This window comes from Dama dama, chromosome 11 (genome assembly GCF_033118175.1).
Source record: "Dama dama isolate Ldn47 chromosome 11, ASM3311817v1, whole genome shotgun sequence".
Lineage (NCBI taxonomy): Eukaryota > Metazoa > Chordata > Mammalia > Artiodactyla > Cervidae > Dama > Dama dama.
In genome coordinates, this window is record NC_083691.1 from 88,648,266 (window position 1) to 88,665,226 (window position 16,961).

Below are 16,961 nucleotides of genomic sequence, written 5' to 3' on the forward strand. Positions count from 1 at the left end.
TATGACCTCAATCAAATCCCTTATGATTATACAGTGGAAGTGACAAATAGATTAAAGGGATTAGATCTTATAGACAGAGTGCCTGAAGAACTATGGATGGAGGTTTGTGACATTGTACAAGAGGTAGGGGTCAAGACCATCCCCAAGAAAAAGAAATGCAAATAGGCAAAATGGTTGTCTGAGGAGGCCTTATAAATAGCTGAGAAAAGAAGAGAAGCTAAAGGCAAAAGAGAAAAGGAAAGATATACCCATCTGAATGCAGTGTTCCAAAGAATAACAAGGAGGGATAAGAGAGCCTTCCTCAGTGATCAATGCAAAGAAATAGAGGAAAACAATAGAATGGGAATGACTAGAGATCTCTTCAAGAAAATTAGAGATACCAAGGGAACATTTCATGCAAAGATGGGTACAATAAAGGACAGAAACAGTATGGACCTCACAGAAGCAGAAAAAGAGGTAGCCAAGAATACACAGAAGAACTATACAAAAAAGATCTTCATGACCCAGATAACCACAATGGTGTGATCACTCACCTAGAGCCAGACATCCTGGAATGCAAAGTCAAGTGGGCCTTAGGAAGCATCACTATGAACAAAGTTAGTGGAAGTGATGGAATTCCAGTTGAGCTCTTTAAAATCCCGAAAGATGATGCTGTGACAGTGCTGCACTTAATATGCCAGCAAATTTGGAAAACTCAGCAGTGGTCACAGGACTGGAAAAGGTCAGTTTTCATTCCAATCCCAAAGAAAGGCAATGCCGAAGAATGTTCAAACTATCGCACAATTGCACTCATCTCACACGCTAGCAAAATAATGCTCAAATTCTCCAAGCCAGGCTTCAACAGTATGTGAACCATGAACTTCCAGATGTTCAAACTAGATTTAGAAAAGGCAGAGGAACAAGAGATCAAATTGCCAACATCTGTTGGATCATCAAAAAAGCAAGAGAGTTCCAGAAAAACATCTACTTCTGCTTTATTGACTATGCCAAAGCCTTTGACTGTGTGGATCACCACAAACTGTGGAAAATTCTTCAAGAGATGGGAATATCAGACCACCTGACCTGCCTCCTGAGAAATCTGTATGCAGGTCAAGTAGCAACCGTTAGAACTAAACATGGAATAACTAACAGACTGGTTCCGAATCGGGAAAGAAGTACATATATTGTCACCCTGCTTATTTAACTTGTATGCAGAGTACACTATGTGAAATGTCAGGCTGGACAAGGCACAAGTTGGAATCAATCTTGCCAGGAGAAATATCAATAACCTCAGATACACAGATGACACCCTTATGGCAGAAAGAGAAGAAGAACTAAAGAGGATGAAAGTGAAAGAGTAGAGTGAAAAAGTTGGCTTAAAACTCAACATTCAGAAAACTAAGATCATGGCATATGGTCCCATTACTTCATGCAAATAGATGGGGAAACAATGGAAACAGTGAGAGACTTTATTTTCTTGGGCTCCAAAATCACTGCAGATGGTGACTGCAGTCATGAAATTAAAAGATGTTTGCTCCTTGGAAGAAAAGCTATGGCCAACCTAGACAGCATACTAAAAAGTAGAGACATTACTTTGTCAACAAAGGTTCATCTAGTCAAAGCTATGGTTTTTCCAGTAGTCGTGTATGGATGTGAGAGTTGGACTATAAAGAAAACTGAGCACCAAAGAATTGATGCTTTTGAACTGTGGTGTTGGAGAAGACTCTTGAGAGTCCCTTGGACTACAAGAAGATCCAACCAGTCAGTCCTAAAATGCTGAATGTTCTTTGGAAGGACTGATGCTGAAGCTGAAACTCCAATACTTTCGCCACCTGATGCGAAGAGCTGACTCATTGGAAAAGACCCTAACACTGGGAAAGATTGAAGGCAGGAGGAGAAGGGGATGACAGAGGATGAGATGGTTGGATGGCATCACCATCTTGATGGACATGAGTTTGAGTAACCTCTGGGAGTTTTTGATGTACAGGGAAGCCTGGCATGCTGCAGTCCATGGGGTTCCAAAAAATTGGCAGGACTGAGTGACTGAACTGACCTGAACTGTCCAGTCTGAACTTGTGATGAGAGGGCTTCCCTAGTGGCTCAGATGGTAAGGAATCTGCCTGCAACACAGGAGACCCGGGTTCAATCTCTGGGTCAGGAAGAGCCCCTGGAGAAGGGCATGGCAACCCACTCCAGCATCCTTGCTTGGAGAATCCCATGGGCAAAGGAGCCTGGCCGACTACAGTCCAAAGGGTCACAGAGAGTTGGACACGACTGAGTGACTAACACTAATACACTTGTGATGAGTGATGCTTTGGGGAAGAGAGATGCTCAGATTAGGTTTCCCATACGTCTCTCCATGTGCTGTAAAAAAAAGTGGGATCTGGTCTAGATAAAAATGTTCTTGAAGGATGTAATGACCAGATGTTAGATGAGGGCCCATTTTGAACTTTGGTTTACAAGAACTAGTTAGAAGCAGAGTTCTGGGAGTATTGAGGAAACTGGAATATGTTGAGGTATTACATAAGATGAAGATCTATAAAGATATGTACCAAGGTGTTTAATAGTGGTAGGGACAAAGTGTTTTGTTTTTCTTATTTTTGATAATAAGCATGTCATCTTCCACAAAACATATGTACTTCTTTTTTTTGTATTTTTTTAATCTTTTATATGTACTTCTTTGGCAATTAACTATCATCAGATCCTATTCTCCCCTGCTTAAAACCTGCCAGTGTCTTCCTGTTGCTCTTAAAAATCCGAACTTCTCACCATGGCCCATAGAGCCTAACAACATTTTGAAATTATCACCCTATTCTCATCTCCTCCTCCCCCACCTCCCGCCATCTATCTTAAAGCATTAACTGCAGCACCTTTCTTCTGTTTCTTAGACATAGTAAACCTATACTATCTTCAGGACCTTTGCATCTGTTAGTTCCTCTACCAGAAAGCTCTTCCCGCAAATACAGATCTTTGTATATTCAATATTCAAATCATAGGGCAGATACCAAATCTTCAGAAAAGCTTTCCCTGTTGACCTCATCTAAAGTAGAGACACCTCCTCCCCACCCCAGTTCACTCTCTGTTTCATCATCCTCCTTTGATTTTCTGCTTTGCAGTGATATGTGATTTAAATTTTTTCATTATTTTAATTCACTTCTGTGTTTCTCCACCGAAATGTAATTTCTGTGAGAACAGACACCTTGACTGCTTTTCTCACTATTACATCCCTGGTGTTTAAGGCAGTGCTTGGTACATAGTAAGATCTCATCAAATGTTATTTGAATAAATGAATGAACGAGTAAACATGTGAATGAATCTCATATTATCCTTGTAAGATAGGTGCTATTAGAATCTACATTTTACAAATAAGAAAACCGAGGCTCAGAGAAGTTAAGTGACTTGTCCAGGGACAGACAGACATCAAATCTAAGGTGCCTGCTTTTTCACTGCTGTGTGTGCTATTTTCCACCCCTCTCCCATCCCCTGGTGCTCCCTCCACTGGTGCCCCTTCCCTCTAGGATAATAACCGTTTGACTAGACAAGATTAAAAATGATTGTTTCATTTCACAGAAAATGAGGTGAGAGTAGATGTGACTGCTTTTAATTCAACTGTTCTTGCTTTTTGCCTGTTGTAATTTGATCAGCACACATACACTTGGCTGAGAGCTGGGCTTGGGCAACTATGGCATAAGACCTAGCACGCACAGTCCTGGCGCTCCTCATCTCAGACCTTTCTGTGCCTGTGAATGGGGAAGGGGAGTGTGCAGTGGTGAAAAGCAGTTTGCCAAGCTCTCTAACTACTTCCACAAGAGTAGATATATCAGTCAGTAGTGCTCTGAGCAATAAGTCACAGAAAACCAGCTCTTTAGTTCAGTTCATTTCAGTCGCTCAGTTGTGTTTGACTCTTTGTGACCCCATGAATGGCAGCACACCAGGCCTCCCTGTCCATCACCAACTCCCGGAGTCCACCCAGACTCATGTCTATTGAGTCAGTGATGCCATCCAACCATTTCATCCTCTGTCGTCCCCTTCTCCTCCTGCCCTCAATCTTTCCCAGCATCAGGGTCTTTTCAAATGAGTCAGCTCCTCGTATCAGGTGGCCAAAGTATTGCAGTTTCAGCTTCAACATCAGTTCTTCCAATAAACACCCAGGACTGATTTCCTTTAGGATGGAGTGGTTGGATCTCCTTGCAGTCCAAGGGACTCTCAAGAGTCTTCTCCAACACCACAGTTCAAAAGCATCGATTCTTCGGCACTCAGCTTTCTTTATAGTCCAACTCTCACATCCATACATGACTACTGGAAAAACCATAGCCTTGACTAGATGGACCTTTGCTGACAAAGTAGTGTCTCTGCTTTTTAATATGCTGTCTAGGTTGGTCGTAACTTTCCTTCCAAGGAGTAAGTGTCTTTTAATTTCATGGCTGCAATCACCATCTGCAATGATTTCGGAGCCCCCCAAAATAAAGTCAGCCACTGTTTCCTCTGTTTTCCCATTTTTTGCCATGAAGTGATGGGACTGGATGCCATGATCTTAGTTTTCTGAATGTTGAGCTTTAAACCAACTCTTAGTAACTTAAATAATTAAGAATTTATATTTCTCACATAACAAGATTGTCCAAAGGTAGGTGGTTTCTGTATTCCTTCAGTTGCTTCCTGGTGTCACTAAGATCCCAAGCACTTTCTGCTCCACTGTTCTGAACATATTTATCTCATGTCCTCGTGACAGTCACCACATGGTTGCAAGACATTTCCTGTAGCTCCAGGCATCACACTTAGCCACGAAGGAAGAGGGAGGCAGTAGGGGCACTGGTCCCACCTGCGCACTTTATCAGAAAAGCAAGAGTTCCAAGGAAACCTCCAGAAGTCTTTCCTTTACATTGTCTCAGCAGAACTAGGTCACAAGACCTCTTCTCAGCCTTCCAGCCTCTAGAGTGGGGGTTGCCAAGGAGGAGGGATTCAAATTGGTGGTTAAGTTTGCTGACCATAGTTTGATTGTTTTGAATGAGCTGAAGGCTTGCTATTTATTCATTCATTTACTTGCTTCTGTACTTATTTATTTAAATGTCAGATGATGGTGCGGGCTCCCTCTCCTCTCTCACTCATCTCTATCCCTTGACACTGTGCATTTTCAGTCTTTGGCCTATGAAACAGCATAGCTGTTTCATTCAAATTTGGGACCAGGGTACATTGCCCCGTCCCTCTCTTGCCTTAGTATCATTCTTAGAATTTGAGGTCCCTTCATTTTTTAGAAAACAACCAAACCAAACCAAAAAAAAAAAAAAGAAAAACCAAAACAACAAACCACTCTGGTTGTGAGAAAACACCCAAAATAGCACACATTGTTAACTTCTCCCTCTCTTCTTTGCCAAGGTGTCTTCTTATTCATTTTGGGAATGGGAATCAACATTCACAGTGACTATATATTGCGCCAGCTCAGGAAGCCTGGAGAAATCATCTATAGGATTCCACAAGGTAACATCTCCCCTGCCCTCCAGATTCTCACTCTTCCTTGAGAGCCTGTCCCAGGAATTTCACTATGAGTAACAAAAGAGAGGGCACAGATGATGCAATCTATCCCAGTAGGTCCCTGACTTCTCCTCCATGTCCCATCCTGCCCCACAATACATTTGCGTTCCTGGTCTGAACCTAAAAGAGCAAGAGAAGAGCCCCCAGGAAGGTTCACGATCACGAAACCCTCAGTGTGGGGAGTGTGGGTTTTGGGGTCAGGTGGAGGCAGGCTGTCACTCAGGTTTATCATGTGCTGTATTAAGGTTCTCCAGAGAAGTAGAACCAATTGAATATAGGCTTCCCCGGTGGCCCAATGATAAAGAATCCACCTGCCAATGCAGGAGACACAGGAGGACAGGGGTTTAATCCCTGAGCCTGGAAGGAGGAAATGGCCACCTTCTTGACGAAGAAATGGCAACCTACTCCAGGATTCTTGCCTGGAAAAATCTCATGGACAGAGGACGCTGATGGGCTATAGTCACGGGGTTGCAAAAGAGTTGGACACAGCTGAACACACACACACATACACACACACAACTGATAAGAGATTTATTATGAGGAATGGGTCACATGGCTGTGGAGGTTGAGAAATCCCATAATCTGCCGTCTACAAGGTGGAGTCCCCAGAGAAGAGGTGGTGTAATTTCCAGTTCTCAAGGCCTGAGAACTAGGAGAGCTTCCATGTAAGTTCCAGTCTGAGTGTAGGAAACCAATGTTCAGCTCAAAACCAGAGAACAAATTCTCCCTCAGTCAATTTTTGTTCTGTTCAAGCCTCCAGAGGATTGATGCCTCTCAATCTGGGGTTTGGGCGTGGGGTGGGGAGACAATCTGCTTTACTCAATCTGTTGACTCAAATGTTAATTTGATCCATACACTGTCACAGACATACCCAGAAATAATGATCAATGAAGTATCTGGGTACCACATGGCCTGGTCAAGTTGACACAAGAAATTAACAATCATCTGTATGTAGAGTGCTGATCCTTCCTAGGTTAGCAAATAAAGCCAAATCATGCATGACCAACACATTTGTCCTCTTCAAGAAGTCTCACTAGACTTAACTAGTGAGCAGTAAGGGAGTAGCATTTGTTTATTTCCCGCCACTTGAGTGTTCTTAAAGATGTAGAGGACCATATTTACTTCATCAAAACTTAGGATGGGAAGCCTTACCAGTACAAGTGCATTTTCAGAGATAAAGGTGCAGAATATTTGAAGTTCTAACTGTTCCCAAGTAACCAGGGTGTGAGGTTGACACACAAGCAGGTGGGAGTGAATTCACCCAAATCATTCTCCAACTTTTTAGGTGAATATTTGTGTAGGTCAGTGGCTCCTACCCTTTTTGATGTAAACACAACCCTTTATTTACATTTAAAAATTACTGAATTATAACATAATGTTAGCACATACTAATATCCACTGATTAGTCTATGGTTAAAAAATAATGACAAAGCTAACTTTGAATTCAGCAATACTTAAATGAATTTGAATGTGGCTAACATCCTTTCAGTATCTACATCCAACAAAAACATACTGTAGGTTGAAGTATACCATTTGCTATATTCACAGACTGTTCACAGACTCTTTGCAACCAGCCAGTAGTTCCTCCTGAGGCCTGGGGAGTTATAGGCCAGGAGCCGCTGATACAGTATCATCCTTAAGGAAGATAACTTTAAGGGTCTTTTATTTTTTAAGTCTTCACTCAGTAACCAGACAAATAGAGAAGAGCAGAGAAAATTCTTGAAAGCTAGATTGTCAAGGTTTGTTTCCAACTATTGGATTGGCCAAAAAGTTCATTTGAATTTTTCTGTAGCATCTTACAAAACACCTGAATGAACTTTTTGGCCAACCCAATATTAAGTTATTTTAGATAATGGTTTAAAAACAAAATATTCTTTGTATAAGTATGGAAAGAAAAATTGTTTTGGGTGAAGCTTTCCCAGGTTAGTGTGGGGCAGAAATATTGAATGTAAATATATTTCCTATCATTAGAAACATGTTGATTTATAGATACAGTTTTGAGATCAGAAATAGTGGTTGGATAGAAAAGGAAACCTTTAAAATCAGTAGAAACAGACTTCACCAGTCTCCAGGAGGGAAAAACCCGGCAGCTCCCACTCTGAACTTAAACTTGAATGGAGTGTACTGCTTTGCAGAAGCGGGAGGGCAAACACCAAAGCAGAATCGGACTGCTGCTCACATCAATTCAGGCTTTTATTATTTTCACAGTAGTATGTTGTTTCACTTTGATGGTGGATGTGCTGTGGGCTGAGGCACTGTGGGTGCCCAGGGAAGGACTGAGGTCAGAGGTGGTTGGAGATGTTACTTAACGGAATGAAACAAGCGCCGACCTCCTGCACCTCATCCTTGTCCTGCCCCGAGCCAGGGGTTCAGCAGTTGCTGGAGATCCGGATGGAGCCCGTCCAGCGATTTGGGCCACTCCTCATCCTTCCAGGATGTTCTGAGGGCTACAGGACGCCGACACTGTTTTCCCTTCTCCCCAAGAGGATTCCACCAAACTCCCCTGACTGTGAGGGCGGTCTCCAGCTCCTCATTTACCTAGGTGCCCTTGTGTGTTTTGGAACAAAGCAAAGGGGTTCTAACATGGCAATAATGGAGCGCAGGTGACTGACTTGTTGATTCTTCCTGCACACAGGTGGCTTGTTCACATATGTTTCTGGAGCCAATTTCCTTGGTGAGATCATTGAATGGATCGGCTATGCCCTGGCCTCTTGGTCCCTCCCAGCACTTGCATTTGCATTTTTCTCACTTTGTTTCCTTGGGCTGCGAGCTTTTCATCATCATAGGTAAACTTTTCAATTAAGGTGGCCGCGTCCACATAGCTTTCTTCTCCAAACAGGCTTTTCTTAAAACACGGAGTCTTTTAGGTCTTTTAGAAACCTAAAAGATTTATTTTTAACAAGGTAAGGTTGACACAGTAACCCAGACGGGTCAATTCTGACATCTCGGATTTTCACTGAAGTTGGAATTTAGCTGGGTGACGGCAGCAGTGACACTTTTTTCCTTCCTATGAACAAAAACAATCCCACATAGACAGTGGCACTGAGGCGACTTGCAAAGCCACATGCTTGTGGAAGAAGGCTTCCCAGAGAGAAGCACTCAGTGTCCACGTGAGGTAGTTGACCAGGCTCTGTGCCCTCCTATGAGGCTTATCTGGCGATGGCTGCTGTTTGGCTGTGGGCTACAGGTAAGAGTCAGGAGGTACAAGTTGTGCTTCCCTTCACCTTGGCCACAATCTCCAAGTGTGTTCCATGGGTGGGACCCCGGGTCGCACTTTCCAGAGCTTTCCAGGCAGTTCTGAGGCACAGTTCAGATGGAGAGTCAGTGGGGAAAAGCACTAGCTCTGAACCTAGTGTGGCTGCTATTTTTAATTCTAGATTTAGTGCTAACAGTTCAGGTAATCACAGAGCCCTAGAAACTCCAGAATTCTTTTCTTGGACTCTATATAATACCAGGGTTTATTCTGGTACTCTCCTCCTTCCCCTGCCCCCACCTTCTGTAGATCATAACCCAGGTCATTGCTGGCTTCCTGGGAAGATCAGTTCAGTTCAGTTCAGTTGCTCAGTCGTGTCCGACTCTTTGCGACCTCATGAACTGCAGCACGCCAGGCTTCCCTATCACCAGCTCCTGGAGCTTGGTCAAACTTCTGTCCATTGAGTCGCTGATGCCATCTAACGATCTCATCCTCTGCCACCCCCTTCTCCTGCCTTCAATCTTTCCCAGCATCAGGGTCTCTTCCAATGAGTCAACTCTTCGCATCAGGCCAAAGTATTGGAGTTTCAGCTTCAACATCAGCCCTTCCAATGAATATTCAGGATTTTAGGATTGACTAGTTGGATCTCCTTGTATTCCAAAGGACTCTCAAGAGTCTTCTCCAACACCACAGTTCAAAAGCATCAATTCTTTGGTGCTCAGTTTTCGTTATAGTCCAACTCTCACATCCATACATGAATGCTGGAAAAACCATAGCTTTGACTAGACAAACCTTTGTTGACAAAGCAATGTCTCTGCTTTTTAATATGTTGTCTAGGTTGGTCATAGCTTTTCTCCCAAGGAGCAAGCATCTTTTAATTTTATGGCTACAGTCACCATCTGCAGTGATTTTTGAGCCCAAGAAAATAAAGTCTCTCACTGTTTTCCATTGTTTCCCCATATATTTGCCATGAAGTGATGGGACCGGATGCCATGATCTTAGTTTTCTGAATGTTGAGTTTTAAGCCAACTTTTTCACTGTCCTCTTTCACTTTCATCAAGAGGCTCTTTAGTTCTCTTTCTACCATAAAGGAAGTATCATCTGCGTATCTGAGGTTATTGCTATTTCTCCTGGCAGTCTTGATTCCAGCTTGTGCCTTGTCCAGCCTGATATTTCAAATGGTGTACTCTGCATATCAGTTAAATAAGCAGGGTGATAATATATGTACTTCTTTCCCGATTTGGAACCAGTCTGTTGTTCCATGTTCAGTTCTAACTGTTGCTTCCTGACCTGCATACAGGTTTCTCAGGAGGCAGGTCAGGTGGTCTGGTATTTCCATCTCTTGAAGAATTTTCCACAGTTTGTGTGATCCACACAGTCAAAGTCTTTGACATAGTCAATAAAGCAGAAGTAGATGTTTTTCTGGAACTCTCTTGCTTTTTTGATGATCCAACAGATGTTGGCAATTTGATCTCTGGTTCCTCTGCCATTTCTAAATCCAGCTTGAACATCTGGAAGTTCACGTTTCACATACTGTTGAAGCCTGTCTTGGAGAATTTTGAGCATTATTTTGCTAGCGTGTGAGATGAGTGCAATTGTGCAGTAGTTTGAACATTCCTTGGGATTGCCTTTCTTTGGGATTGGAATGAAAACTGACCTTTTCCAGTCCTGTGGCCACTGCTGAGTTTTCCAAATTTGCTGGCATATTGAGTGCAGCACTTTCACAGCATCATCTTTCAGGATTTTAAAGAGTTCAACTGGAATTCCATCACATTCACTAGCTTTGCTCGTAGTGATGCTTCCTAAGGCCCACTTGACTTTGTATTCCAGGATGTCTGACTCTAGGTGAGTGATCACACCACTGTGGTTATCTGGGTCATAAAGATCTTTTTTGTATAGTTCTTCTGTGTGTTCTTGCCACCTCTTCTTAATATCTTCTGCTTCTGTGAGGTCCATACTGTTTCTGTCCTTTATTGTGTCCATCTTTGCATGAAATATTCCCTTGGTATCTCTAATTTTCTTGAAGAGATCTCTAGTCATTCCCATTCTATTGTTTTCCTCTATTTCTTTGCATTGATCAGTGAGGAGGGCTTTCTCCTTGATATTCTTTGGAACACTGCATTCAGATGGGTATATCTTTCTTTTTCTCTTTTGCCTTTAGCTTCTCTTCTTTTCTCAACTATTTGTAAGGCCTCCTCAGACAACTGTTTTGCCTATTTGCATTTTTTTTTCTTGGGGATGGTCTTGATCCCTACCTCTTGTACAATGTCACAAACCTCCATCCATAGTTATTCAGGCACTCTTTCTATAAGATCTAATCCTTTTAATCTATTTGTCACTTCCACTGTATAATCATAAAGGATTTGATTGATGTCATACCTGAATGGTCTAGTGGTTTTCCCTAATTTCTTCAATTTAAATCTGAATTTTTCAGTAAGGGGTTCATGATCTGAGCCATAGTCAGCTCCAGGTCTTGTTTTTGCTGACTGTATAGAGCTTCTCCATCTTTGGCTGCAAAGAATACAATCAATCTGATTTTGGCATTGATCATCTGGTGATGTCCATCACCAGATGTAGAGTTTTCTCTTGTGGTGTTGGAAGAGGGTGTTTGCTATGAGCAGTGCGTTCACTTGGCAAAACTCTGTTAGCCTTTGCCCTGCTTCATTTTGTAGTCCAAGGCCAAATTTGCCTGTTACTTCAGGTATTTCTTGACTTCCTAGTTTTGCATTCCAGTCCCCTATGATGAAAAGGACATCTTTTTTGGGGGTGTTAGTTCTAGAAGGTCTTGTAGGTCTTCATAGAACCATTCAAGTTCAACTTCTTCAGCATTGCTTGTTGGGGCATAGACTTGGATTACTGTGATATTGGATGGTTTGCCTTGGATAGTAACAGAGATCATTCTGTCATTTTTGAGATTGTACGCAAGAACTGCATTTTGGGCTCTTTTGTTGTCTATGAGGGCTACTCCGTTTCTTCTAAGGGATACTTGCCCACAGTAGTAGAGATAATGGTCATCTGAATTAAATTCACCTATTCCAGTCCATTTTGGTTCACTGATTCCTAAACTGTCAATGTTCACTCTTGCCATCTCCTGTTTGACCACTTCCAATTTACCTTGATTCATGGACCTAACATTTCAGGTTCCTATGCAATGTTGCTTTTTACAGCATCGGACTTTACTTCCATCACCAGTCACATCCACAGCTGGGTGGTGTTTTCGCTTTGGCTCTGTCTCTTCATTCTTTCTGTGTTTATTTCTCCTGGGAAGATAGGCCAGCCATTCTGTGTGATACCTGTGTGTGGGACACTTTCAGGGCTGTGCCACCTCCTGGGGAATTCTGGCAACTGCAGGAGATAGACCCTTCTCCCGTGGACAGAGGAGCCTGGCAGGCTATAGTTCATAGGGTCACAAAGAATTGGACATGACTGAAGAGACTTAGCATTCACCTACTATTGTCTAGCTTGAAGTTTTATCAGCTTCCACCTCCTTCCTAATCCCTGCACCCGCGATAGGGTGGGGACAAAAAGTTAAGTATCTCTGAAAGGGAAAGAAATACACACTAAATTGCTATTAGGACTTAAAGACAAGTTTCAGATCCCTTTTCTGAAGTGGGGGTAGAGGAAAGAGAAAGCCTGTTGTTCCAGGACACAGAGTGGGGCAGGGGAGTGGGGAGGATGCCCAAAGGGAGAACGGGCTTGGAATCAGGACCCTGAAGGAAACTCTTAGGCTCCTGCATAAGCATTTTAGTCCAGCTAATGATCAATTTCATAGCCTTGAAGGCTTAACTAAGAATGGGCTCTTTTCCTTGGAATGGGATTTATGCAGAGACCTTCTAGAAATGAATGAAACAGCAGCTCTGCTCATGACTCATTCCTACCCTCTCCTGGGCTTGGTAGAGAAGGGCCCCGGTGGGGTCCCCAGCCTGGAAGGGGGTGAGTGAAATAATTCTCCCCCATTCAGGTAGGCCTGTTGCCCACCAGAGTCAGAGAAGTGGGGTAAGGACAGGGCAGCAGTCAGTAGAAGACTGCTGAGTGTGGACTGTGCTGGGCCTGCTCAGGGAGGCAGCAGTTCTACCAGAGGGCTCTAGCTGGGGCGACAGCAAAATCCAAACTGAGGCCCTGTCCCGCTGTGTTGACGCTTCAGAGGGAAGGCTGGAGGGCGTCACTTTTACAAGGCTCATTGGGGTTTGTGAAAGGCAGCTCAGCAGACCCCACATCACTGCATGGAAAACCAGCCACCTCCCGTGACATATTAACACTGTGTGCCCGCCCTTTCAAACTATGATACTTGAACAGAGTGTATCCACTTAATGATAACTTAAGATACCAGCTTCACCTAGTTAAGAGAACAGCCTGGTCACTTAAAGAGAAAGCCATTTTTACAAGACGTGTTCGTCTCCCTTGGCTGCCCATAGAGGCACTGAGTGGCTTAAAGAACCGAAATGTATTCTCTCACAGTTCTGGAGGCAGAAGTCTGAAATCAAGGTGTGGGAGGACTACACTCTCTCTGAAGGCTGAAGGGAAGAATCCTTCCTCGTCTCTTCCTAGCTTCTGGCAGTGGCCGGCATTCCTTGGTGTTCGTGGCTTGTAGCTGCATCCCTGTCATCCCTGCCTCTGTCTTCACAAGGCTTTCCCCCACTGTGTGTCTGTCTCTGTGTCTCTTCTTTCCCTTCTCATGAGAACACCAGTCAGATTGGATTAAGGGCCCACCCTGCTCCAGGACGACCTTATTTTAATAAATTATATCTGCAATGACCCTATTTTCAAAATAAGGTCACCGTCTCAGGTAGTGGAAGTTAGAAGCTCAGCCTATGTTTTGGAGGACACACAATTCAATAGACAATACAAGGTAACTTTTTTTTTTTTTTTTCTTTTGGCATTCCCCCAGGCCTTGTGAAGGGATATTTTACCTGGGAACCTGACCAGTTCTCTAGAGTTAACCTTGACCATGCTCTTTGGGATCTCTGGTTCCTGTATGCCTCAGTTGAATCCACTGAGTACTTCTTTCTGGCTATTATATATTCTTTACTGGGTAAAATATACATAACAAAATTTCCCCTTTTAACCATATTAAACATGTAACTCAGTGGCATCAGGTACGCTTATCATGTGGTACAACCACTACTGCCGGTCTCTGGCTATTGTTTTTTCTTTCCCAACATGAGAAGCTTCAACATTTGCAAGAGATAGGGTGCTGGAGGGAGGAAGAAGATAGACAGATAGCCACCTGGAAAAGTCAAGTCCCAAATAACTCCAGGCTGATTTGTAACAGGGACTTCAAACAGATCAAACCTCAACCACTGACCACCGCTTGATTGTATTTATAATTATTCTTCTTTTATCTTTTAGATTCTACCTCAAGATGTTTGATGACTACCCCAAGTCTCGGAGAGCCCTCATTCCATTCATCTTTTAAAGAAACCAAAGAACAAGGGAACAAAGCTCCCATGATCCTGTTGAAAACCATCAAGCTGCTGAACCTGTAACTTTCAAAGTCCCACTGTGTATGTGTAATAGTAGTGTGGCGTCCTGGCAGCTGGCCTGAGGAGTCTGCATGGGTCCCCCTAGTGTCTCCTCCCACCCCGCTGGGGGTCTCTGTGCTGCTCTCCTGTTGAAGAATAAGGCCCCACCTTTTAATGCAGAGATACCTGCTTCTTAGCTATTCCTCCTATAAAGTGCAAACTTCCCTATGTGTTTTTTCTTTTGAATGGCCCAAGTACATGTGGCTTTATACCTACTCTATATCAGTGTTAAGACTTCTGCAGTTGAGAAAGCTTTGAGTTGAGGGCATTGCTTATAGAATTTATTAAAGTACACATTTGACTCCCATACAAATTAGCAGCAATTTAAATTCCGAAGCTGCACAGACCCAGAGCAATTCTCCCCCCAAATGAAAACCTACTCACCTCTCCTTTTCCTTAGTTAATTATGAAAGATGTGACATGATTAAGTAGACTTTGAGCAGAGGAGCCCTCTCTTCATTCTGCTGAAGATGCAACAATACATTGACCCCATTTCAAATTTGTGCATTGTCTTAGTAGCTCTGTGTTCCTGAAGATTTCACAGTCCCCATTAGAGATACCATACACAGGCTAACACAGATAACTGGTGTGGAATTTACCAAAGGTCAGGTTTTAATGACCACAAAGAAGAAGAGATGACTCTGGTTGACCACAGAGGGAGAGAGAAAGTATTTTACCTATAGACTGCAAACTCTCATGGTTTTGGAAACTGGTGTGTGTATGTGCTTAGTTGCTCAATCGTGTCCGTCTCTTTGTGACCCCATGGACTATAGCCCACCAGACTCCTCTGTCCATGGGGATTCTTCAGGCAAGAATACTGGAGTGGGTTGCCATGCCCTTCTCCAGGGGATCTTCCCAACCCAGGAATTGAACCCAGGTCCCCTGCATTGCAGGCGGATTCTTTACCATCTGAGCCACAAGAGAAGCCCTGGAAACTGGTGGAAATAGCCAAATAACGAGAGTGTCAGACAATGGAAAATACCGAGTTAGAGTGTATGCTGTTTCCCTTGACCAGACATGTACAGTGATGGTGAAGCATCTCAGAAGCACCCAGCATCTCTTCCCTTCTGGAGTTTCTGCACCACAATCCTTAGGATCTGTTCAAGAAGGAATCCCCTAGAGGTGCCTTGAACCTCAGTCCTTAGAAGTCCTGGGAGCCGAGGCTGGAATTCACAACCAGAGGGACACTTCTAGGCAGACAACCTGCTTTGTTTGGCCCCAACAGTGTTTTACACATAGTTTGGTTTTCTTTTTCTTTTTACATTAAAAGTTTCCAAAATTTAAAAATTAGGAGGTTTCTTCATTTTCCAGTTTCTTTTAGAACATTGGAGAATCTGGGCCTGTGGAGCCTGCCAAGAACTGGGACTGGTCAGCTGGTAGACATCAGAATTTGCAACCTCAGTGGAGGGGGGTGTCACCCTCAAGTGGATGCTGAAACTTTGGGCTCTCTAAGGAAGGGACTGAACCCTCCTAATCAGAATACATGATGATATTTGTCTCTGCAGGTCTAGGTTTGTGTCCAGCATTGGTAATCTTTAGCAAATCTCTTTGAGAAGTGAGCACCAGTTTCATCCTATGTAGTGCTAAGTGCAGAAATTCACTAGCTAAAATACACAGGACACTCAAAAGATCTGAAGATGTATATGACTGAAAAATACAAATTGTAATCATTTATACACATGTTTTGCTGTTTAAATAACTCTCGAATTATGGATAAGTAAGTTTTTTTTAAATTAAAAGATCCCCAAACTTATAAATATTTTCATAAGGTGTTGAGCTGTGTTTGTTCCCTTTTATTCTGTGTTTTTTTTTTTTTTGTTTGTTTGTTTTGTTTTGTTTTCCCTGAGTGTTGCTTCCTTTCTTCCTTCTCTATTTTGCCAACTTGAAATTAAGGGCCCTGAGCTGAAAATAAAAGAGAAATATGACTTATAGAGCTTGTCAACCACAGCTTAGAACTCCAAGCAGGTGCAATAAAGGTGCAGGAGAATGTACTAAGGCTGGATGCCCCTCCAAGTGTTCAGGAATTCACCGGGGAGTGGGGAAACCACGCTCAGTGAAATCAATCTTAAGGTGTAGGTTGGCCTCTGTGAAATGACTTCCAGTTCTCTCTGCAACACTTAAAACTGCCTTTATGAAATCCTTTATCTTATTACTATATATAATACCCAGCCGTGATTTGTAATAAATGCTGAATAAATGGTAGCTATTATTTGCTCAGTGTGTGCAATCTGAGAACGAAAACTGCTGTTCAGCAATTTCATGTTCTTGCCACTAGAGGGTGCTCTTTAGAATTTTGATTAGGACAACTGATTTATTATGCTTAGGTCTAACTCACATGTTTGAAATTTAAGAAACTCATAATTACAATTTATCATGATCAAGGACTTTCTTAATTTAAATATAGGGTAGAATAAACTTCATATAATTTTATTTGTTTTTAGATTTTTTTTTTGATGTGGACCATTTTTAAAGTCTTTATTGAATTTATTACAATATTGCTTCTAGTTTATGCTCTGATTTTGTTGCTGCTGTAGTTGTTACAGTTTCTTATGCTTTGGGTTTTTTGACTGCAAGGCATGTCGGCTCTTAGCTCCCTGACCAGGAATTGAACTAGCACTGCCTGCATTGGGAGGTGAAGTCTTAACCACTGGACCCCCAGGGAAGTCCCAACTTCATGTAATTTTAAATATTCTCTTGATAACTGAAGTATTCTCAGTGCTCTAGGGCTACTGTTTTTA

The 16,961-nt window shown here is 42.7% G+C and overlaps 1 protein-coding gene across 2 annotated transcripts in view; it reads left to right on the top strand.

The window, feature by feature from the left end:
* Nucleotides 1-15,967, top strand: part of SRD5A2 (steroid 5 alpha-reductase 2) — a 48,115-nt gene extending 32,148 nt beyond the window's left edge. Inside the window, exons 3-5 of one of the 2 annotated variants that reach the window (XM_061156312.1) lie at nucleotides 5,353-5,454; nucleotides 8,144-8,182; nucleotides 14,051-15,967. In XM_061156312.1, coding sequence (XP_061012295.1) covers nucleotides 5,353-5,454; nucleotides 8,144-8,182; nucleotides 14,051-14,187 — 278 coding nt within the window. In that variant the 3' untranslated portion in view covers nucleotides 14,188-15,967. Of the gene's footprint in view, nucleotides 1-5,352; nucleotides 5,455-8,143; nucleotides 8,295-14,050 lie in introns of both variants that reach the window. The other variant, XM_061156311.1, reaches the window with a different exon arrangement.
* Nucleotides 15,968-16,961: the final 994 nt, after the last annotated feature.